Source organism: Vulpes lagopus, chromosome 16 (genome assembly GCF_018345385.1).
Source record: "Vulpes lagopus strain Blue_001 chromosome 16, ASM1834538v1, whole genome shotgun sequence".
Taxonomy (NCBI): Eukaryota; Metazoa; Chordata; class Mammalia; order Carnivora; family Canidae; genus Vulpes; species Vulpes lagopus.
This window is the reverse complement of record NC_054839.1, coordinates 32,343,223-32,367,490: the sequence shown is the minus strand read 5'-3', so window position 1 is coordinate 32,367,490 and position 24,268 is coordinate 32,343,223. Positions and strand designations below refer to the sequence as shown.

General features: G+C 38.4%; 1 protein-coding gene across 2 annotated transcripts in view; it reads left to right on the top strand.

Annotated features, from left to right (window-relative positions):
• Positions 1-8,953: 8,953 nt before the first annotated feature.
• UCHL3 (ubiquitin C-terminal hydrolase L3) overlaps positions 8,954-24,268 on the top strand; it is a 48,608-nt gene continuing 33,293 nt past the window's right edge. The window contains exons 1-5 of one of the 2 annotated variants that reach the window (XM_041731361.1): positions 8,954-9,098; positions 9,217-9,228; positions 17,558-17,686; positions 22,511-22,667; positions 23,023-23,108. In XM_041731361.1, the coding sequence (XP_041587295.1) occupies positions 9,057-9,098; positions 9,217-9,228; positions 17,558-17,686; positions 22,511-22,667; positions 23,023-23,108 (426 nt within the window). In that variant the 5' untranslated portion in view covers positions 8,954-9,056. Of the gene's footprint in view, positions 9,099-9,216; positions 9,348-17,557; positions 17,687-22,510; positions 22,668-23,022; positions 23,109-24,268 lie in introns of those variants that run through there. The other variant, XM_041731362.1, reaches the window with a different exon arrangement.

The window sequence follows — 24,268 nt, the reverse complement described above, 5'->3', positions numbered from 1 at the left end:
AAAGTTCCTAACATGGTTAAGTACTCAATAAATACTGGTTCCTATTATAATCATAGTCAATCCTCTAAAGAAGCCCATAAGTGATCTTTATCATACACTGTTTCCATTTTAAAGATGAGAAAACTAAAGTTCAAAGGGTGCCTGGGTGGCTCAGTTGGTTGAGCATTTAACTCTTGATTTCACCTCAGGTCATATCTCGGGGTCACAAGATAGAATCCATTGGGCTCTGCACTTAGTGAGGAGTCCACTTAGGATTCTCCCTCTCCTTCTGCCCCTCTCCCCCCTCCAACTTGCTCTCTCTTTCTCAAGTGAATAAATATTTAAAATGAAAAAAAAAAAGAAAACTAAAGTTCAAGAATGTTCAGCAACATCACCTAACTAATAGGGAAAACTTCAAACTCTGGTTTTAATTTACCAGTGTGCAATTTAATTGTAGAGAACTCCAGAAGGATTCAGAGCTCCCAGAGTACGTACTGAAATCCTTCTTAGCTGTCTTGTGCTAACTGAATGTTCTACTTGTACTCCAGGTTGTTCAAGAATACGAGTGATTATGTGTGTGTGTTTGTCTGTGTGTTGTGGTGCAGGGCTGGGGGTGGTGGACGATAGTAGTAGTAATCGATGGGAAATATAAGCAAAGATGCAGAACTGGGAATAAACCATAATCACTGATCCTGGACTCATTGTACATTTTAGAGCTTAAAGCATATTACACAAATTCTTAGTCTTTGTGCCAAACCTGGTCTACCCACATATTTAAAACCAAACCAAACAAAATGAACTATATCAAAAACTGAGTAAGAATATGTTTAGGTAAGGGGGATCCCTGGGTGGTGCAGCGGTTTGGCGCCTGCCTTTGGCCCAGGGCTCCCACATCGGGCTCCCGGTGCATGGAGCCTGATTCTCCCTCTGCCTGTGTGTCTCTGCCTCTCTCTCTCTCTCTCTCTCTCTCTCTCTGTGACTATCGTAGATAAATTAAAAAAAAAAAAGAATATGTTTAGGTAAGTTTTACATGTTACAGTGTGTCACTGTCCCCACATTCTTTTCATTTCATCTGGCCAATTCACACATTTATCTGAAACCTGCAAGACAGAGGTTTCAACTTTTGGCTTAAAAGGACTTCACAGAATCTCTTATTTAAAATGAGACCTAAGTAGGTTAAATGCCTGGCTTATAGAAACATAGCTAGGTTATGGTAGTCATGACTTCTGATCCAACGGGGAAAATTATTAAGCCATCCCACAGGCAGATGAGGACAAATTATGTAAGGTTTGGATATGTTCTTTTATTTATTTATTTTTAAGATTTTTATTTATTTATTTGAGAGAGAGAACCAGAGAGAGCGAGAAAGCGAGAATGCGAGAAAGAGTGAGAGCGAGAGTGAGAGAGAGCACGAAAGAGTGTATGGGGATGAGGGGAGGAGGGGGAGAAGGAGGCTGCAAAGGGAGAGGGAGAAGCAGACTGCGGGCTGAGGAGGGAGCCTGACCCAGGTTCGATCCCAGGACCCTGGTATCATGATCTCAGCCAAGGCAGATGCCCAATGGACTGAGCCATCCAGGCTCTCTGGAATTTTTTTTTAAGATTTTATTTATTTATTTGATAGAGTACAACTAGGGGGAGAGGCAGAAGGAAAGGGTAAGGGAGAAGGCAACTCTCAGCTGTTCAGGGAGCCCAAGACATGGAGCTTGATTCCAGGTCCCTGGGATCATGAAGGCAGGCTTTCAGCTTGTCTTCTTACCCTATGCTGATGATAAACTCAAGGTGCCCTTTACTGAAAAAGTCATGGCAAACCCAGAGCAGATAGACAAGATGAAGGCTATTGTTCAGAAGCTCCAATTCAATTACAGAAGTGACAGCTTTGAGAACCCAGTGCTGCAGCAACACTTCAGGAACCTGGAGGTGCTGGCTTTGGATTTGATGGAACCCCAGCAGGCGGAGGATCTGACACTGCCTAAGATTGAAGCAATAGATAAAAGACTGGGCTCCTTGGTGAATGAGTTTAAGGAGCTTGTCTACCCACCAGATTACAGTCCTCAAGGAAAAGCTCTCAAGCGGAGACAAGATGATGAAGGTCTTGGAAGCAAAAGGCCCAAGATGGAGTTATCTGAAGAGGAGCTGAGGGCCCATGTCAACAAGGGCACACTGGGTAAGCTCACTGTGCCCTGCTGAAGGAAGCCTGCAGGGTGTGTGGGCTGAAAGGCGGGTTGAAGAAGCAGGAGCTGCTGGACATACTCACTAAGCACTTCCAGAAGAACTGACCAGCCAGCCAGCCACCCTTCTGCACTACAGCCAGGCTGCCTAGTTTTGTTCTCATCAAGTTAAAATATGTTTCTCCTGAACCAGGAAGAGTCTGCCTGATAAAAGCCAAGGACCTTACACTTATGGACCTTACATTTAGTGGAGACTTTCTGTTGCCATGGAGACCGCATAGTCCTCCCACTTTGCTGTGCTTTATTGTCTGAATAAAGATCCCTAACTTTGTACTATAAAAAAAAAAAAAGGCTGAAGGCAGTCACTTAACCGACTGAACCACCCAGACACCCTGAATACGTTCTTAAGTATTTCAAAACACCTGTGTTTTGGGATGGTGCTTTGGCAATGCAATGCAGGCTTAAGGCAGATGATGACAGGACATATACACATATAGTAGGAAGAAAGGGACATATTCCTATTAAGATAAATAGTACAGAATAGTAAGGACTCATGGTGGTAAACCATGAAGGAGTTACAGGTGTATAGAGAAATTGATTCCCATAGCTCTAGGAAAAACTGGGTGGGTCTGAGCCTGGAAGATTCCCTGAGCTAGTTAACACTGTGATGATTGTCCGGTGTTATACAAGTACTGCATAACAATAGCTACTATTGTTAGATTCTTATTTTTTCACATTTAACATCTCAGCAATTGCAATGCACATTGCATCAGATGGTTTCTTACAGTGAACAGGTAGCCAGGCAGTAGTTGTGACTCCGTTGTTTTTTCAACTGTATGCATTAACTTGGTCATAGCTGCTCAACAGGTCTATTGAGTTATGGGTATTGTTGGCTGTATACTTACTATGTTTAACTGCCACATAAAATATCTTTAAAAAGATTATGGTTTGATTTGGCATAACAAAAAGTTACTAGGTATGGAAATATAACAATGGGTGTAAACTTGCATCAGTAAGGCAAACGTGGCTTATTGAAGTAATGACCAAAATTCCATGTTTTCTTACAAAACAACCAAATAATTTACAGTTCATAAAAAAGGTAGATAGCTTGAGTAGATAAAACAAAAAGGTAGCTTATTCCAGTTCAAGGTTGGATAGATCGCCAAATCCCTCAATATAAGAAATTTATGAGGATGAGAGAGCAGGTTTCGAGACACAAGTCCTTTTGTTAAGACATCAAACATCACTTTGTCAGTGATGTTGAATTTTCATCAGTGGCTGAGAAAATGAAACTATGAGTTTAGTCAAGTAGGAAATGGCGACAAACCTTGATATTCTTTGATAATCATCAAAATCAATCTATTGGTGTCAAAGTTAATAAATGGGCATGGATTATATTATATTGTATATTTGTATGTATCATGTGGGGAAAAGGTTGGCAAGCACTGGAATAGATAATAAATGCTCCAGAAGTTTTAATTAAGAATTTTAGGACAGAGCCAAGATGAAAGGATGTGAATTTATAGCCAATAACAACTTGAAAAATGTCCAAACTCATTGATGATCAATGAAAATAAAATGAGATATCCTGACATCTACTAAGTTTTAGGATTTTTCTCTCTTATAGTCTCTCCTCTCAAACTGCTCACTTACCTCCTTTTTGTTTATATCCTCCTTCTCATCATTTCTCTCTTCTTCTTCCTTTCCTTCCTTCTCCAACCCTCCTCATATTTTTCACTCAGGAAGAGAGGTGTAGTAATGATCTGCTGTTTCTTGTCCTCCTACTGGCTGTCCTTGGGTCTCAGTCTCCAATCTAACTGGTTCACCAATGGTGTGAAATTTTTCTGAATAGACAGTGGAGAGGCATTCTGGCACCTACTCTTGCAACAGTACTATTTTTCCCCCCCAACAATACTTTTTTAGTTTCCTCTAATCCCCAGCTTATCTTCTGAGTACCCTTCCCTGGCCAGTCAGCATCTTCTCTGCTCTTGCCTCTTTCCTGCTTTGAAAAGAACCCTAAATCTAGCTGCAGGAAATCTAGCTGACATCCCATTCTGCTACTTTGTGAAACCTTGGGAAACAACTTACACTCCTCAAGCCCTCTTTACCCTGTTTGTAACTTGGCAACATTCCTATCTCACCTGCCTGCTTGACAGACTGTGGTGAGCATCCAATGGTGCTCTATTAAGAGTAAAGTTTCTATTCAGAGTAAAGCCTGAATCAAGTCCAAACATATATTACTGTTTCACTGCTAAAATGACATCTCACTTAATTAACATAGTTAAGCAGTTCATTAACAAATTAAAGTTGCATTGCCATATACATTTTTTAAATTTCTAGAGGTAAAACTTCACATTTTTATTTGACTTTTAAAATTTAGGGCAAGTGTATCAAATACCTGGCTATTCCTTTCAATTTGATTATTCAAAGTTTTGGCAGGTATAGCAATCAGATGTTGCTATGTAGCCGTAGAGTCTCAGTTGGTCTCAGTTGGTCTCAGATAGTCGGTCCCCACCCCCAGGTCCCCATTGGCTGGCAGCCAGGCATGCCCCTCATGGCTGTGCCCCTCATGGCGAGGCATGCTCCATTGCGTGTGGGGACCTGGGTGGGTGCAGAGAGATCCTCATCTGGGGAAACTGGGTATAGCCAGAAAAGGGGCCACCCCCTCACTCATCACACAATGCACATTGGTGGGGAACCTGGTGCTAAACCATTCATAGACCTCCTGCTTCTGGGTGGGGGTATCGTATGTAGCAGAACAGCTATCATTGGGACCTATTGAAAGTCAGCCCTTGACACAAGGGTTTGTGTTTTTTATTAAAAAAAAAAAAAAAGAAAAGAGGGCACCTGTTTGGCTCAGTGGTTGAGCGTCTGCCTTTGGCTCAGGTTGTGATCCGGGAGTCTTGGGATTGAGTTCTGCATCTGGCTCCCCACAGGGAGCCTGCTTCTCCCTCTGCCTATATCTCTGCCTCTCTCTCTGTGCCTCTTGTGAATAAATAAATAAAATATTAAAAAATATATAAATAAAGATCTTTTAAAAAGAAAAGAAAGATGTTGCTTTGTAAAAACAAACTAACGACCCCCCTCCCCAACACACACAAATTCCAAATGTCATACTACAAGGAAACACTTACTTAGCTTACAATTCTCAGGGGTTAACAATGGGTTGGCCAGTCTAGCCTGGACTCAGTGAGGTGGTTCTGTTGTGCTCCAAGTGTCTTACTGTGTTCCTGGGACCAGCAGGCTAGCCCAAGCACATTCTTCTCAAGGCAATGGTAGAAGTGCTAGACAGCAAGCAGAAACACAAGCTTATTAAGGCTTAGAGATGGAACAGGCACACCATTATTTCTGCCCTACCCTATTGACCAAAAGTTTCATGGCTGAGCTCAGTGTCAAGAAGTAGGGGAAATATTCTCATTATTTGTGGTAGTTATAGTCTATAAAGTCACCATGAATAATAAATACAGAACCATTGCTCCCAGGGAAAATATAGGTTGGTTCCCGTGAGTCTCTGATCACATTTTCATCAATACACAACCTTGCATAATGTGCTTCTGTTTAGAGACACCTCATTTATTATATATTGTTGAATCATTAACATTAAACTTCTGGCCAACAATACCATAACTCATGCCTGAAGGAACTTATCTAACACATGTATTTTATTTGTAAGTTACATCACAGCCTTCTTGTGTTTGCACAACATCTGCACAATGCTTGGGGCCATGTGTACACTGAAATCATCAACAAAAAGTGTAAAAATGCAAAAGACTGTGGCACTAAATAGATTGCAAAAAGGATACTTGCTTCTAGTATGAGACTCGAAACAAGAAGGCAGAATGTTGCCTGCTTGACCTCTGCTAGGAACTCAGGTGTTTCTGTCACTGCAGATGTCTGCAAATGACTGCAGGAGTGACGTGAGTATTAATTTGGGGGTTACAAATAATGTTAGCAAGTAGGCAAATTCAAACTGCAGAATCCATGAAAAATGAGGATCAACACGCTTTGCCCCTTAGTGGGGAAAAAACCTTCAAAGTAATATGGCAAAAGAGGTAGATGAAGGGAGGATTAAAAAAACTGGGGGGCAGCCCGGGTGGCTCAGCGGTTTAGCGTCGCCTTCAGTCCAGGGCCTGATCCTAGAGACTCAGGATCGAGTCCCACGTCAGCTTCCTGCATGGAGCCTGCTTCTCCCTCTGCCGGTGTCTCTGCCTCTCTCTCTCTCTCTCTCCTTCTCTCACTCTCTCTCTCTCTCTCTGTGTGTGTCTCTCATGAATAAATAAATAAAATCTTAAAAAAAAAACTGGGGCCAATAAAACAGAGTCTTGAGCTCCATCTCAGACTTATTGAATCAAAATCTATATTTCAGATTCCCCAGGTGTTTGTATGCACATTCAAGTTTGAAAAGTACTGCCTTCAATATGATGATGGGTACATTCATGCCAGAGTGTGGAAGTTAAACCCTAGAAAGATTAGGGACCTACTACAGAATATTTTTATGAGTCTAAGTTTGGGGGCATATTGGGACAGCCTCTCTAAGGTGAAGAAAAACTTACTTCATCTTGCAATTCCTATTAATAGGGAAGAAGCAGAGTACTTGGGCCTCTTTGGCTTTTCCAGAGCAGCATATGCCACACTTGAAAATATAGCTGCAACACATTTATTGGGCAACATGGATGGCTGCCAATTTGAGTGAGTCCCTGAGCAAGCCAGTGCTCAGTAAGTCCATGCTGAAATACAAGCTGCTTGTATTTGCATAGATCCAATGGTACTAGAGGAGTCCATGGTGAGTAAGGATGCTGTGTGGAGCCTTAGGTCCCTAACAAGAGAATCATGGTGCAGAACCTCAGTGTTCTGAAGCAAGGCCATTCACTGATAGCAGGCCATTTGAAAAGCAGCCCCTGGCATGCCACTGAAAGCCTGGCCATACAACTCAAGCATTATGCAACACATCTGCTTATCCTAAGTTGGACATTTCAGATTTACCAAATCACTTTTTGGGTGGGTATGACAGCAATCTATCAGATAGATAAGGAGAAAGAGGAGTCAGAGGATTGGAAATTCTTTGGAGGTCAAAGAACAGTGGCCAAAAGAACATGAATGGGCCAGTTGGAAGTTCCTCAAGGCAAACTCAGCATAATAGATAGGTATTAAGGAAGGCACATGATGGGATGAGTACTGCGTATTATACACAACTGATAATTATTGAACACCACATCTGAAACTAATGATGTACTATATGTTGGCTAGTTGAATTTAAATTAAAAAAAATTTTTTTAATTATCTTTTTCTCACTTCTAAATGTTCTTCTCCTTGAATGCCCCCTCCTGGGTGCAGAGTAGTAATATGTACTCAACCCCGGGTCAAATCTCTGGAGTTATGATTGACAATTACTGCTCATCAAAGGGATACCTCCCTAAAAGTTTCTCTTTAATCTGTGCCTACTTCTCCATCACCATGGTTATTGTTTTAATTCTCTCATCATCTCATTCTTACAAATATCCTACATTACTGACAAATTATGTTTCAGCATAATTGATGATTCTATTCATTCCTCAAGCATTTATGGAGAATCTACTATGTAGCGAACACTGGATTAGGCTTTAGGGGAAAAAAATGTAAACAATTAAAAAAGATACTCCCACAGGCCTCCTGAAATTTACAGTCTGGTGGAGAAGAGATAGGAAAATCTTGCCTAAGGGGCACCTGGGTGGCTCAGTGGTTGAGCGTCTGCCTTTGGCTCAGGTGGTGATGCCAGGGTCCTGGAATCCAGTCCTGCATCAGTCTCCCTGTAGGGAGCCCTGCTTCTCCCTCTGCCTTTGTCTCTGTCTCTCTCTCTGTGTCTCTCATGAATAAATAAAATCTAAAAAAAAAAAAAAAAAAAGAAAAAAAGAAAAAAGGAAAGAAAATCCTGCTTAAAATCCTTCGGTGTCCCCTGCCTTTTTTTGGAACGAAGCCCAACTGTCTTGATGGGCTTGTGCCTTTTAACTCCTCCAGCATGACCTCCAATTCAGCCCTTCAATCTTTTGGGCTCTACAGCCACAATGCACACTTTCCCTTCTTCAGAGCATCCTCCTCTGTGTCTGGCTAATGCCTACTAGATTTTAAGGGTTCACTTCAGCTCTGCATCTTCTGCTAGAAGCCTCTGGACACCCCCCCCCCAACTTTAGCCGCACCTCTCTGCAGTCCTACACCTCATGCAACTACCACTGTCACATATGCATCATACTTCATTGTGATTTTTCATTCTGTCCACCTCTCTAGGGTAAGTACAGAATCTGATTCATAATAGGGGCTTGATTTTTTTTTTTCCAGACATAACTGAATAGGTATATGGAGAGCACCCCTCCCCCTCGCAACTGTGCAACAGCAGATAAGGCCTACATATCACCTCTGCATGCGACATGAGCTTTTGGGACAGGACTCCCGGGCATCCCTGGCCTTCGGGACTCCCGCTGTGCGGCTGGCAATCCGGTGTCTGGCTCTCAGGACTAGCCTCGGTGGCACGCCCCCTAGCGCCTCCAGCTGAAGCTGCAGGAACGGGAGGGCGCCGGCGAACACGAGGCGCCAGGGCCGCGCAGGGCGCAGGCGCAGCGCGCGGGCGCCCGGCTCGGAGAGGAACAGTCCAAGTGAGAGGGGAGCTGGCTGCGGATTCAGATTCCTTTCCCTTCTGCAGTAGAGAGGTGGCTCCTCTTCTCCTCTCCGATTGTATGTTCGTTTGTAAGACGTGTGTGTGTCTCCGCAGAGAGGGAGAAGGGAGCTAGAGAGGTGCCAGGCTTTTCTTCGTTCGTCGGTCCTCCCCCCGGGGGGTGGCGGAGGTTAGACGGTCCCAGGTCAAGGCGCGCGGGGGCGGAAGCGGCGGCGGCGGCGGCGGCGGCTGTCAGACCTGGACGGGGGCCGGGCGGGGTGGCCATGGAGGGTCAGCGCTGGCTGCCGCTGGAGGCCAATCCCGAGGTGAGCGCGGCCCGGACCTCGGCGTGAGGCCGCGGGTTAGGGGTGAGGGCAGCGGGCTTGCCGCGGCGAGCCCAGACCAGTCTGTCCCTGTAAATTGTGTTCTCTGTTTGGTTTCCAGGTCACCAACCAGGTGAGTGAGGCGTCTGCCGTCGGGACCCCGGAGCCCTCCCTGCGCGCCTGCATCTCTGCGCCTACTAGGAATCTGGAACCAGATTCAGTGAGGGCCCCTGTGGTCCTGCTTCAGACCCGGTGTGCTGAGCTCCCTTTGCGGCCGTATCCCTCCCACCTGGCTCCTGGAGATGCTCCCGGCTGTCCCGGTCCCCCCTCTTGCTTCCGTTGCCCCGTCATCTCCTTTCCTTGGGGTCTCCGGGTCCGCGGCTTGTGGCACCTTGACCCTGCCCTTCCCAGCACCTCTCCCCTCTTGGTTTTGCCTCCTGCTGCTGCCGATTCCATCATTTCCCAACCTTTGTACCTTGTGGGTGACTAATTCGTCTACACTACCTGACTCCAAGCTTTGTAAACTCGCCCACCCAGTCCTTGTAATTTCATCCACCGCCTGCACTATGAAATCATCTTCCAATCATCTTCTCTTGCTCCATCAAGTCACTGGTCTTCCCCGCCACGCCCCCTTTCTCTTCCAGTCCCTTAAAGCTGGAATTCAGTTGCTTTGACACCATACAAAGCTCAGTATAATGGGACCCACGCCATACTTTGCTCACCTACAAACTCTTTTCTTTTATTTATTTATTTATTTTTGTATATTTTATTTTATTTTATTTTATTTTATTTATTTTTTCCCCACCTACAAACTCTTAAAGCCCCTCTGGGTGTTGAAGGTTCAAGTTTGGGGAGGGAAAAGGGCACATCTTCCAGCCACTCGATTAAAAGAACAATAAGTGCTACCAGGTATAAACTTTTGATCTGCTTAGGTGTATTTTGTCTTAACCTGTTTGTCATTCTCAACAGCTCACTGACTTTTTACTGTCTTCTTACTTTGTCATATGATATACTTCCCTTCCCCCTCAAGCCCCCATAATCTTTTTCATCACCAAGGAATAATGATTCATCAGGTACTTAATTGATATTTAGTTTTTAAAGCTTGTAGAAAATTCTTTACATACAGAAAATAGAAATGTCTCTATTTCTTTTTTTTTTTTTTGTCTCTTTTTTTAAAAAGATTTTTATTTATTTATTTATTCATGGGAGACACACACAGGCAGAGACATAGGCAGAGGGAGAAGCAGGCTTCCTGTAGGGAGCCTGATGCATAACTTGATCCTGGGACCCTGGGATCACTACCTGAGCCAAAGGCAGAGGCTCAACCACTGAGCTTCCCAGGCATCCCAGAAATGTTTTAATGTTGACAGCAAATCCTTCATCTTATACAGTTTATTTTATTTTCGAAATGACTGTGAACTCTTGCCTCTTTAGTAATCTAGAAATGTACAAAGCTTAAAATCAGCATTTATCTTTTATATTTCTCTTTAGGTGGCAGTCCCGGTCCATAAACACTTCCCTTTTCTTTTGTTTATACCCTTTGAAATTTGCTGTCCATTTTTCCCTTAAAACATTTTGACCCCTTTGTAGAAAGAGAAAAAAAAAATCTTTAGGCTGAAAAAAGTCCGTATTTTCAATGTCTGATTTCGTGCCCTAAGAGAGACGCCTATTTCTCTCAGACTCAGTCCAAATCTATTTTTACACCTTTCGTGAAAAATCAATTTACCATATATCTGGATTCTTCTTTTCCGTTGATCTATGTGTCTGTTCTTTTTCTAATACCACACTGTTTCGATTACTGTAGTTTTGTAGTAAACCTTGAAATCAAATGGTAGGGATCCTCCCACTTTGTTCGTTTTTGAAGTTGTTTCAGGTTATTAGTTACTTTGCCTTGGCATATAGATTTTACAGTCAGTTTGTCAAGTTCTACAAAAAAATTGTGATGTTTATGGTGGATGTGTGTCTAAATATATATAGATTTAGTTTGGGGAAAATTAACATCATAAAAATATAGAGCCTTATAATCCATTAAGATGGTATATCTCATCATTTACTTGGGCCTTCTTTGATTTCATTCAGCAGTGTACAAAACACAGTTTCAGCATTTAGGTCTTGCACATGTTAGATTTACACCTGCGTATTTAATGATTTTTGGTACTATTGTAAATGATGCTGTTTTAAAATTTCAGTTTTTATTGTTCATTGGTATGTATAGAAGTACAGTTGATTTTTATATGTTGATTTGTGTCCTGCCTTGCTAAATTCACTTATTCTGGTGGCTTCTTTGTAGATGTTTTGGAATTTTCTATATAGACCATCATATTCTCTGAATAGACTGTTTTTTATTTCTTCCTTTTCAGCCTGTGTGCTTCTTATTTCTTATGGCACTGGTTGGGAACTCCAATACAAAGTTGAATAGAATGGAGAGGGAGGACATCTTTATCTTTACCAGACCTTGGGTAGAAAACATTTGCTCTTTATTAGGTATATTAAATGTAAGGTTTCAGTAAACGCTTTTTTTCACATAAGGAAGCTTCCTCCTTTTCTTAGTTTGCTGAGGGTTTTTATCATGAATCAGTGTTTAAGTTTTCTCAAATGACTTCTCTGCATCTCTTGGGATGATTATTTAAGGAAGAAATAATACCAGTTCTACATAAACATAGAAGAGGAGGACACTTACCAATTCATTTTAATGGCCAGCATTACCAGGCAAGCCATAATATGAATAATACAGACAGTGTCTCTCATGGCATCTAAAAATTTTCAACAAAATATTAGCAAAGAGAATGTAGCAATGTGTAGAAAAGGTACTATTTCATGACTAAGAAGTTTCTGCAGGTATTGCTAAGCTGGTTCATTCAAAGGTCAATCAGTGTTATTAACCATATCAACAGACTAATGAACAAAACTGTTTTTTTTAGGTGATATTGTTATTTTTTAACAATATAAGCTTATTTAACTGTGATGTGATCCAGCTGCTATTGGACTTTGTTCCTAGGTAATCTTAATAGACTATAAAACACATTCACTATAAACTAAAGTACTTACATCAAATAATATTTGTGGAGTACCTTTTTAACGTCAGGTATCAGAGAAGGAGCTGGTTATTCTTTAGTGATTAAAATATTCATGGTTTTCTGGTTTCATTTCAGTGGGATGATAGACAATAAACAAGTAAGGAAACAATTAGCAATTGTTTCAAGTGCAGTGGAAAAAATTAATAGGGTACTGTGATCGAGATCATCAGGAGAAACATAATAGGTTGAATGGTGACAGGAGGCCATTCTGAGGTGACACAAACAGGGAAAAGATATTATTTAGTGTATGATTCTACACTATTTCTGGCTTGCTGTGGCATGGTTCAGTTTGTTTTAAATTTATTAAAGAAGTGATATGCTTTTAGAGGAGAATGGGCAAATATCTAGGAAGTGATGATTAGTTTTAACCAAAATTTTTGTGGTTTTTTTATTCTCTGTATTAGTGACAAAACTGAGGGTAGAAAATGAATAGAAATTTAAAAACTGACTTAGAATTTGGAGAATTAATAAATTAAACCATAGATAAACCCCAATAGTATCCATCCCCACACTATTTCCTCATCTTAATGGACTCTTAGGCTTTTTACTTGTTACAGTTTGATAGTTGCGTGTGTTTTTATTGTACTCTTAGTTTGAGCAAATACTGTTTTATGTTCTAATGATACCTAGTTTGTAGAAGAATGATTGACTCATATTGACTATATGGAGATCATTATTGTCAGACATTAATTAGTAACCATGTGTCTCCTTAGATGTGATAAACAATGATTTTTCTTATTGACTAATATGCTGTCAATACCTTCTAAGAACATTTTTTTGCCACGTTGCAGGTAAGACTTACCTGGAATAAAATCATTTACGTGATAGAAAAAATTATTCTTTTTTTTTTTTTTTAATTTATGATAGTCACACAGAGAGAGACAGAGAGGCAGAGACACAGGCAGAGGGAGAAGCAGGCTCCATGCACCGGGAGCCCGACGTGGGATTCGATCCCGGGTCTCCAGGATCGCGCCCCAGGCCAAAGGCAGGCGCCAAACCGCTGCGCCACCCAGGGATCCCATTTTTTTTTTTTTTTTAAATTATTCTTATTTAACTACTATGCTTCAACTTTTTTTTTTTTTTTTTTAATTTTTATTTATGATAGTCACAGAGAGAGAGAGAGAGAGGCGCAGAGACACAGGCGGAGGGAGAAGCAGGCTCCATGCACCGGGAGCCTGATGTGGGATTCGATCCCGGGTCTCCAGGATCACGCCCCGGGCCAAAGGCAGGCGCCAAACCGCTGCGCCACCCAGGGATCAACTTCTGCATTTAGCGATTACTACCAATATATGTTTATTGGTAGTAATATCAAGCAAGTACTAAATTTAAGTATAATTTCTGTTATAATCTAAATCATTAACAAAGTAGTAATAAGGAGGAGTCTATTGCTGCCCTAAGCAGGGCATTAAAGACCAGAGAAAGTGGCTTTAGAACAAATTTGAAAGGAAAATCTTATTTTTCTATTTTCTTAAATTTATAAAATCAGAGTTTTTGTTACTTGAATATTATCTAAAGAAGGAGGGATTCATTATAAACTAGGGGCAGAGGGCAAAAGTTTTTCAGGTACAGAAGTCTAGTTTCAGTGCAAAAACCTGGAAGGAAGAGGTGGTTATAGACCCTTTGAGAAGGGGAAGAGTTCATTGTAGCTAAAGTTAGAAAACAAGGTACAAAAAAAGAGACTTCAGACAGTGAAAAATGAGGCCTGAAAACTAAAAAGGGACGAGAGCATCCTGGACCTTTGCATGTGGGTTCTAACAGTGTGAGCTTGAAAAATCATGTAAACTCCCAGACTCCCATTTTCTCACTGGTAAAAGGATATAATAAAAGCTATCTTGCCAGTTGCAATAAAGGTGAAGTATATTAAATCTTTTAGCATGTTTCTGATACATGATAGTTTTAAAAATTTTTTACGAATAATCTTAAATTTGTTTATTTGGTAGAAAAATTCATCATTGGACTATCAAAAAAAAGCTGCCTAAGGATCTTTCATGGATACATATTCCTTTTTTTTTTTTTTTAAAGATTTTATTTATTAGAGAGAATGAGCAGGGGACGGGACATGGAAGAGGGACGGGCAGACTTCCCATGAGTATGAAGGATGGAGACACAGAGCTCCATCCCAGGACCTTGAGATTCTGACCTGAGCTGAAGTCGGACACTTAACCGACTGAGCCACCCAAGTGCCCCTAAAGGCACATATACTAATTTACTCATTTTTCTTGATTGGCTAAAATTTTAGTGGCATTGTGAACATTTAGTGGGCTAATCAAAATTTTGTTATTTTATTATCCAATGTTTAGAAAAGCCAAAAGACTGGAATTAGAGGTTATAAGTCTGTTTATCCTGCTTGATACAAACTGGATGGTTCTAATTGTGTTGAGATGGCTTTGCAAATGCATATATAGAATACTCTGTGGGTAGTTTGGAGAGATTTTTTTGGAATAGTTTTAAGATTGTTACTTTGAGTTTTCTCCCAGTTTTGTAAATTTAACTAAAATACATATGTGTATCAGTTCTATAGATTTTTTGTAACTTACAAACTATATATAACTGTTGTAAAAATAACACATTTTTTTAAAACTGGAAAATGAAAAAGTTGAGTACACTACTCAAGCTAACTGCAGTCAATATTTTAGAGAATTTCCATCCAATCTTTCTCTATTTTCATAGGATAATTTTAAACAAAGGTTTTTGTTTTTGTTTTAATGATCAACATAGGACAGCTTCATGATTTAAAAAAGAAAAAGTGAGAGGTAAAAGTTGATGACCTTCTTCCTCACCCTTTCTCCACTTCCCAGAGGTAGTTACTATTAATAGCTGCTTTTGTTCTTTTTGTTCCTATGATGACTTCCCGCGTGAGTCTACAGCATTCTGGAGTCAGAGGATGTAACTAATGTACTTGATAGATATTGACTGAATTTTTTTTTTATCAAGCTCATTTGATTAGCAATATGAGTAAAAAGTTAGAAAATGTGATTCCACTTAAAGTTTACCCATTTTTATGTTAATTTAGTCATGCTTTCCTCATTTTTTTCCTTATCAGCTCACTACAGTTGGTGCCTTTGATCTTGGTACTTTTCATACTGAAAGGCTTTGGCTGACACGGAGTTAGTTTACAACAAAGGCCCTCTACTTCACAGTAATTTGCCAGTTTTATCCAGACTGTCAGTAAAATGTTTACTTGCTTTTGTGGCACAGCTGTGAAATTACTCTGTTATGTGTACCATCTTGTTTTATAATTTTATGACAGTATGACTTTTTGGGATATACAAAATTAACAAATAAATTAAAATCCTCTTATCTAGATTCATGATTCTTTCCTTTAGAGCTCCAAATCCTGGGCAGGTAGTAGTCTCCCATCCAAGTACTAATCAGGCTCGACCCTGCTTAGCTTCTGAGATCAGACAAGATCAGCATGTGCTCAGGATGGAATGGCCATAGGCTGGGCAGGTAGTATTCTGAGTTGATTAAATGAATGTCCGGTTTTAGATTAGGGGCCAAACATATCTTTCCTGTCTACTTAACATGACACAAATAAAAATGAATATATTTTAAATATATGTCCATAGCTTAATGGACATACATAGACCTACAGATGGCAAGATTATATTTATTAAAATAGGAATGTAATCTTCAGTTCAACAAGTATAACTTGAGTGTCGGGTTTAGCCAGGTACAGTGCAAGGCAATGGGATTTAAAAAATGAATAAGACACAGTTCCTTCCCTTGGTCAATTTTAATTCTTTTTGGTTTCTAAATAAAATTGAATATTGAGAAGGGCATTAAGTAAGAATTTTGGAGAAAATGGAGAATGGAGAGAGAAGTAGTTTGGAGTACTTCGGTAAACTTTACTAAAGTTTGGACCCTTTAGATGAGGGGAATTAGATGAAGAATAGGTATAATACAGAGGAGTCCATTGATTTCTGTGGCCCCAGACTGTTGGAGAGCGTGTGGCTTGATTAACTTAATAGATGTTGAACACATTCTGCCAAGAGAAGTTTTTAAATTCAGTATATTTCTTATTACATAAATCTAGGTCCTTATTTTTGACCAACCATAATAACATTAATTAGAGTTTCTTTGCCAGGCAGAGAAGTATGGAGATATGGGGACTAGCTATTTAATTAGGAAGGTCTTTTCTTACAGAACTTGACTATATGAGATGAATATCACTGTTTATTTAACATGGCATGGTTTCTATTAGTTTTGCAAGATCTCTATTGATGGTCCAAGTACATATGATCATTTTTTAGAGAGAAGGAACCAAGGCACTGTCTTATTTTCAAGTTTCAGATAATGTTAGACCAATAGATAACTTATAGTCTTTTTTTTTTTTTTTTTTAATTAAAGAAAGAGAAAGAGAGAGAGTGCACATTCCTGAGAGAGAAGGGTGGGAGCAGAAGGAGAGGGAGAGACAGAGAGTATCCTAAGCAGGCTCCATGCCCAGCGGGTAGCCAGATATGGGGCTCAGTCTCACATCCCTGAGATCATGACCTAAGCTGAAAAGAAGAGTTGGACGCTTAACCAACTTAGCCACCCAAGCACCCCATGATACATTTTCAATATGATTTTTTCCTCCTCTGCTCCTTTTTTTCTGTCATCTAAACATTATTTTGTGATGGTGTACTTTTGTAAATCAACAGCTTCATTCAACCCAAACATTTATTAAGACTTTATTGTGAAATTGACATCATTCTCATTTTTTCTGTCTGCAATGGATTAGGGTCTGACATTTTATTTTCCTATGAAATCTTAAGAGTTTAAAAAACCACTAATCTTTTGCTACAGTTGTTTTGTTAAGTATGAGAGTCAGTGATGTTGAGTAGGTTTCATTAAGTATTAGAGATCAGGAAGTAGTTTTCTTGTTATATCAAGCATTTTCTGCGTCCATACAATCACTGGACTTTTTTGCTATAGGTACTTTTTGCTTATTGATATAATTTGTGATAATCTGCCTATCTTTAAACCTCAAGCATCATCTTTGGTAAGTAGGATAAACTGTGTTGATCACCTAATTCTTTATTTGCTAGAACTTAAATACATCTTTTTAAAAATCATGTACTGGAAATGAGTTTAACATATCAAGCAAGCTAATTTATATGTGTTTGGGGAAGCCCTGGTTTATTATGTTCAATCTCAAAGGAATGGATTTTTAAAAAGGAAATTTGCTTAATATATTATAAATTGTTGATGTTAATTGATATAAATATATAGCTGTCTCTTTCCACCATATTCATGGAAAACCTGCTTTACTTCATTCTTACCAAACCTCACTAATAATTGTCCCTTTCATTTGCTTTTATTTATTAGATATGCAGTAATTCATGTTCATTATTTCCCTGTTAACACTACCATTTTTGTTTGTTTGTTTTCAACTTTTACCAGTTTCTCAAACAATTAGGTCTACATCCTAACTGGCAGTTTGTCGATGTATATGGAATGGATCCTGAACTCCTTAGCATGGTACCAAGACCAGTGTGTGCAGTGTTACTTCTCTTCCCTATTACAGAAAAGGTAATTGTTAATTGCGATAATAAAGTTTCTGGTAAATATAATGTTCTTTTTCAATGTTGAATTAAAAACATGCTATTCTTTAAGAACAAATGACCCCCTTCTTGCATAAAATGAGGAAATCTAAAAGATATCTTAAAAACCTAGTTTAGTTAAAGAAATGTTATTTAGATTTTGATTTATAGATTGACAATAAAGCCCTGAGTTAGATTTTTAAACTTGGGTAGTACAGGGGCATCTGGGTGGCTCAGTGGTTGAGCGTCTGCCTTTGGCTCAAGGCAGGATCACGGGGTCCTGGCATCTGCCTTTGCTCTTCCTCTCTCTGTGTGTCTCTCATGAATAAAAAATAAAATCTTAAAAAAACCCAAAAAACAACTTGGGTGTAGTGCCAAGTACTGCCATTTTTGGATGTCTCCTTTTTTTTTTTTTTTTTTTTGTCTCTTCTTTTATAAAATATGATTACTTTGCCTCAGTGTGTTTTGGATATTGCATTTAATCACATTTTGATGTATATACTTTAGAAATATTAAGTACTACAGTAATCCTAAATCTGCCTTAGAGAAGGTATAAAGAATATTCACAATTTTAGTATATAAAATACGTAATTGTATCCAATATATATGTAAAAAGAAATCTTTAAGGAGGTAAGTGTAACTAATGACAGGGGTTACATTTACAGAATAAACTCAGTATGTGTGGAAATCATTAAGTTGAAATATAGCTTAATTGGCAGATATATTAAGTTGAAATTTAGCTTAATTAGGATGTGCTGAGGATTATAATTAGCTGTTCTTATAGTTCTGTATTTAATTTCAAATCTCCATATTTCAGGCCTTTCTTCTAGAATGTCATGTAGATATATGCATTATGAAGCCAGAACTTTTAAGTTCACTTTAAAACAGCTTTTGAGTCCATATCTTCCTTTTATTTTTAAATTTAGAAACAACAGGATACAGTCAATAGTTGTGAAAAATGAAGAAATAATGTTTGGAAAGATGTGGGAGAAGTGATGTGTTGACAACTTGGTGACCATACTCAGCTCATCTTATTTTTCAGGAATAAATGGAGCCAAGTCCCATAGAAAAATAAGAATCAGGGTTTGTTCAGTCCTAGAAAATTCTGGATAATTTTCTTTATGTCACAACTAATTAGCCTCAGTTCAATATGAATAAAAAATACTGAAATATTTGTCTTTTCTACTTAATATTCTACAAAACAAATAGTTGTGTTTTTTTTTTTAAAGATTTATTTGTTTATTTATGAGAGACAGAGAGAGAGAGAGAGAGAGAGAGGCAGATACACAGGCAGAGGGAGAAGCAGGCTCCATGCAGGAAGCCCGATGCGGGACTCGATCCTGGATCCCAGGATCATGACTTGAGCCGAAGGCAGGCGCCCAACTGCTGAACCACCCAGGTGTCCCCAAAACAAATTATTTAATCAAGGAAGGGATATTTATTCATACTTGCTGTTTATAACATAGAAGTTCAGAGTTAGAAATTTCTTATTGATTATCCATTATTATACTAAACTTTTTAATGGTGAGGTTGTAATTATTCTGAAATTTGAGGAGTTAGGACACTTAAGTTTACTCTCCTTTTGTCCAGTATTATTATTATTTTTTTATTACTAAAGTAAGCCAATAAATAGCTATCCCAGGACCCCAGTTGTTTTTCTTTTTTTAAGATTTTATTTATTCATGAGAAACAGACAGAGAGAGAGAGAGAGGGAGAGAGAGGCAGAGAGAGAGGCAGAGACACCGGCAGAGGGAGAAGCAGGCTTCATGCAAGGGAGCCTGACATGGGACTCGATCCTGGGTCTCCAGGATCAGGCCCTCGGCTGAAGATGGCGTTAAACCGCTGAGCCACCTGGGCTGCCCCCCAGGACCCCAATTGTAAGGAACAATAACAAGAAAAAAAAGAAAAAAAAATTTGCTTAAAGCTCAGGATTTCTTAGTTGGTGTGACAAATGTGAGTTTTTGGTCTGAATTGGAAATTTCCTGAAACATTGAGATTTATGACCTACTTTTTAAAAAAATTTATTTTTATTTTTTTATTCACTTTTTAGAATTAAAGAATAAATTGGATTTGGTCTTCATTTATTGGGTCATCAGTATTTTAAAAAAAGCATGTTGTTCTTATCAATAGGACTCTTCATTTAGTGGATCTCCAGTACTGAAAAGCTCATTCTCTCTATTGCTAGAAAGAACACAATTCTAACATATTAAAGTGGAAAATATAATGGCATCTGCCAGTTTTGGTTGTCTTTATAACTTTTTATATTCCTATTTCAGTTCATAAGTGACATATTAAAGTCACTCAAAAGGTATCTAGAGAATATTTTAGGAGATACAGAGTATTTTAGGCCTCTATTTTTTTTATTCTATTTATTTGAGGGTGAGAGAGAGAGAGTGAGTACAAGAAGGGGAGAGGGGCACAAGGGGGGAGAGAGAGAAGCAGACTCCCCAATGAGCAGGGATCCCAATGGAGGGTTCAATCGCAGGACCCTGGGAACATGACCTGAGCTGAAGATAGACACCCAACTGACTGATCCACCTGGGCATCCCATCAGGCTTCTATGTTCTAATTTAGAAATTGATTATGTAGTTGCAAATGGCTTAATCATGCTAATACCAAAAGGACTGTCATGGATACCTCATAACTCTTTATATAAAGGTAATTTTGGTGTTTTAAGTGTGGGCTTAAGTATATGTTTACTAACCAATGAATTGCAAGTGAAGAGGCTATACATTTATTTCTAATATTTTTGTATATCTTGACCATGTGTTTTCATTTCAGTCTACTATTGATAACTTTTCTTTTTTTTCCCCTATACTTGCTATGTCTCATTTTAGGATTTTTCTGCTTAAACCTTAAATCTTGAGAAGTTACCAATCTTATTTTCCTTTAACAAGGAACATTGATATTAAACAACAGCAGAAAATTAAACTGTATGACCATATAAACATTTCAGTGTAAGGTTAATATATTGAACCTTTTCCAGTTTTTATCAATTAAACTTACATTAATGAATTAGTCATACAGAATTTATTCTGAAAATGTAACTTAAAAATTTGACTTAGAAGCACATTCATAAAAATTATTATTTAAGGCATATAAACACTTGTTGTAAGAAGCAGTTTCTTAATTATGAGTTAACTGCAGACATCATTTGTTTCCTTAATTGCAAGGATCAGACGACATTTTCTGGAGAGGACCAGATAATAAAGGTTTTCAACTTTGTGGGCCTATAGAGTCTCTCTTAAAACTATTCTACTTAAAAAACAAACAAACAAACAAACAAAAAACTATTCTACTTTGCTTTTTAGTGTGAAAACAGCCATAAACAATACAAAACTAAAACTTTTCTTATGAGAACAGGCAATGGGCCAGATTTGGCCTACAGGCTGTAGTTTTGCAGATGTCCTACTCTATTGAAATCTGAAATTATAGAACAAAACAATAAAATAATCTTTCTATCCTCTCCCACCACCCACTCCTCCCTCATTTTTTAACCTCTCTATTATTTTTAGCCTCTTTTTACAATTAGGAAAACGAGACTTATCAAATAATAATGACAGGAAATAATGACAAAGTCAAGACGTGGGCTCAGCGGTCAAGTGTAGAGCCCACATTTCTGACATTTATTATTACACCGTATTGTCTTTATAATCAGTTATTGTAGATAATAGTGAATATTTGTTATGAAATAATATGCTTATATCATATGAATTTTGTTAATACAGTATGATTTAACAATATAGAAATATAAAAAATAGAGGATTTCATTGTAAAAAGAGATAAAAATCCTCCCATGATCTCATGTCCCAGAGATAACCTGTTAAGTTTTTGTATACCCTTTTAAAATTTTCAACGCATATATGAAGTAGATATTTTAAACATTTTTTTAAATCAAAAAACATTTAAAGATTTTATTTATTCCTTAGAGAGCAAGAGAGCATGGGGTGGGGAGGGGCAGGGGCAGAGGGAGAGGGAGAAAGAGAAGCAGGCTCACCATTGAGCAGAGAGCCTAACTAGGGCATTGGTCCTAGGACTCCAGGATCATGACCTGAGCTGAAGGCATATGCTTAACAGGTTAAGCTACCCAGGTGCCCCATAAATGTTTTTTTTTTTTTTTTTTTTTTGAGACATGGAGTGTGCCTGCGTGCAAGTGAGCTTGTGTGCACGCTTATGTGCACATGAACAGATGGGGGAGGGGCAGAAGGAGATAGAGAATCTTAACCAGGCTTCATGCCCAATGCAGGGTCTCACATGGGGCTCTATCTCACCAACCTTGAGATATGACCTGAGCCAAAATCAAGAGTCAGAGGCTTAACTGACTGAGCCACTACGTGCCCCTATAAAGTAGATATTTTAAAAACATAAATGAGAATCATATTAATTATATTGACCTAGAACCACTGTATAATCACGGACAAGGGATCCCTGGGTGGTGCAGTGGTTCGGCACCTGCCTTTGGCCCAGGGCGCGATCCTGGAGACCTGGGATCGAATCCCACATCGGGCTCCCGGTGCATGGAGCCTGCTTCTCCCTCTGCCTGTGTCTCTGCCTCTCTCTCTCTCTCTCTCTCTCTCTCTATGACTATCATAAATAAATAATAAAAAAAAAATTTAAAAAAAAATCACGGACAAATTTCTGAGTCAGACTTCATACTTTTTTTAAGTGCTTTATAGTATTTCCATTAAGACATGTCACAGTATGTTAACAAAATCACTGCTGATGGATATTTAGAAGTTTCCCAGTTTTATGTTTGAGTACTTTATAATGCATTATATTCCTATGTAGATTATTATTGACTTTTTTTTAATAGTATGAAGTATTCAGAACAGAGGAGGAGGAAAAAATAAAATCTCAGGGACAAGATGTTACATCATCAGTATATTTCATGAAGCAAACAATCAGCAATGCCTGTGGAACAATTGGACTGATCCATGCTATTGCCAACAATAAAGACAAGATGCACTTCGGTAAATAATTTTGTATTACTGCTTGCCCCCTACACCCCCCTTAAGTTAGAAGTTAACTTATTGAGCAGTAGGTGGAGCTGTAGTTCTTTCTTTTAAAGTATTAAATGAAACATTTTCCTCTCTTCTTTCTTTAATGGGAGTGTATATAGCATAGAAGAAATACTAATCTTTCCCATTCTGTTATATTATTGATAAACAGGTTTAACAAAGCCTATCATTTATCTCAGTTTTCTTAAATTCCCAACTTACCAGTGAAGGGGTTTTTACCTGAAAAAGTTAGCATGCTTCTAGTCTTTTCATGTATTAGTTTCTTTGAGATAGCAAACCTTCTCAATTTTATCTTAAATATTCTCAGAATCTGGATCAACCTTGAAAAAATTCCTGGAGGAATCTGTGTCAATGAGCCCTGAAGAACGAGCCAGATACCTAGAGAACTATGACGTCGGTACCTTCTTTCTGTCTTGATCTCATTTATGGGCAAAGTTTTGTGGGATTGTAGATTCTTTTTGGGGGTTTGTCTTAAAACTGTAGTTCTCAGCAGTTGCAGATTTTGTGTCTATTAAAAAAAGATCTTTTGTACTTCACGTAACATTACTTGAAATATCCATTTCAGAAGTGTTGATAAATTGCCACTTCTTTTTTATATCCAGAGCTGAATGAGAGGAAAAAAAGTTTTATTTACAAATTAAAAAAAATATTTTATGATTGATTCTAGCTTACCGTTCCCTCCCTATTATAAATATATGCCTGCCAATACCCTATGTGTCTTTCACTGGGAATTTGGAACAGGCTGAAGTTTAGTGGAAAAAACAAAGGTTTAAAGGTAGATGCCAGACCATAATTAAGCTCTTTTATCCTCTTAGTAATGTTTTTGCATGTGTGAAGACACAGGCCACATAGTCTACTTTTAAACGATGGTACCATTTCATAGAATTGTTTTAGAGCGGCATTTAAATTTCACTGGTTTTGTGATCTATTTTCCTTTTTCAAAAGGAAAAGTCTTTTTACCTTTTAGTAACACTATTAAGTAGATGGTAAATTCTTTGAAATTAGAAGTGGTGTAGCATACAGATTATTTGGCTAGAAAAGCCTTAGAGTTTGTACTCAATAAATTCATTGATTTGATTATGTTGTTTTAGCATTCTTATAAACGGTGATTATCTTAAATTGTTTTTTCTTAAAAAACTTGCAGATTTCATGAAACATCTTTATTTTACACAAAAGTAAAATAAACAACATAAGAGTAATCCCACTAATGAGAGGTAGCCATCATTATTAATATTTTTATAGGGAGTATTATGTATGTACACAATTTTTTACAACAAAAGTTTGATCACACTGTAATACTGTTTTATAACTTGCTTTTTTCACTTAACTTATCACAAACGTATTACATACCAGTAAGTATATATTTGACATCATCATTTAATGGCTGCATAGCTTTCCATTGTACAGTATTTTATTTTACCAATAAATTATTGTTGGAAATTTAATGTTTTTCCCCTTTATTCACTATTTAAAAAAAATACTATAAGGTATACTATAGTAGCTAAATCTTTGCAAATATCCTTAATTATATATACTTATGTGTATAGTTCTGT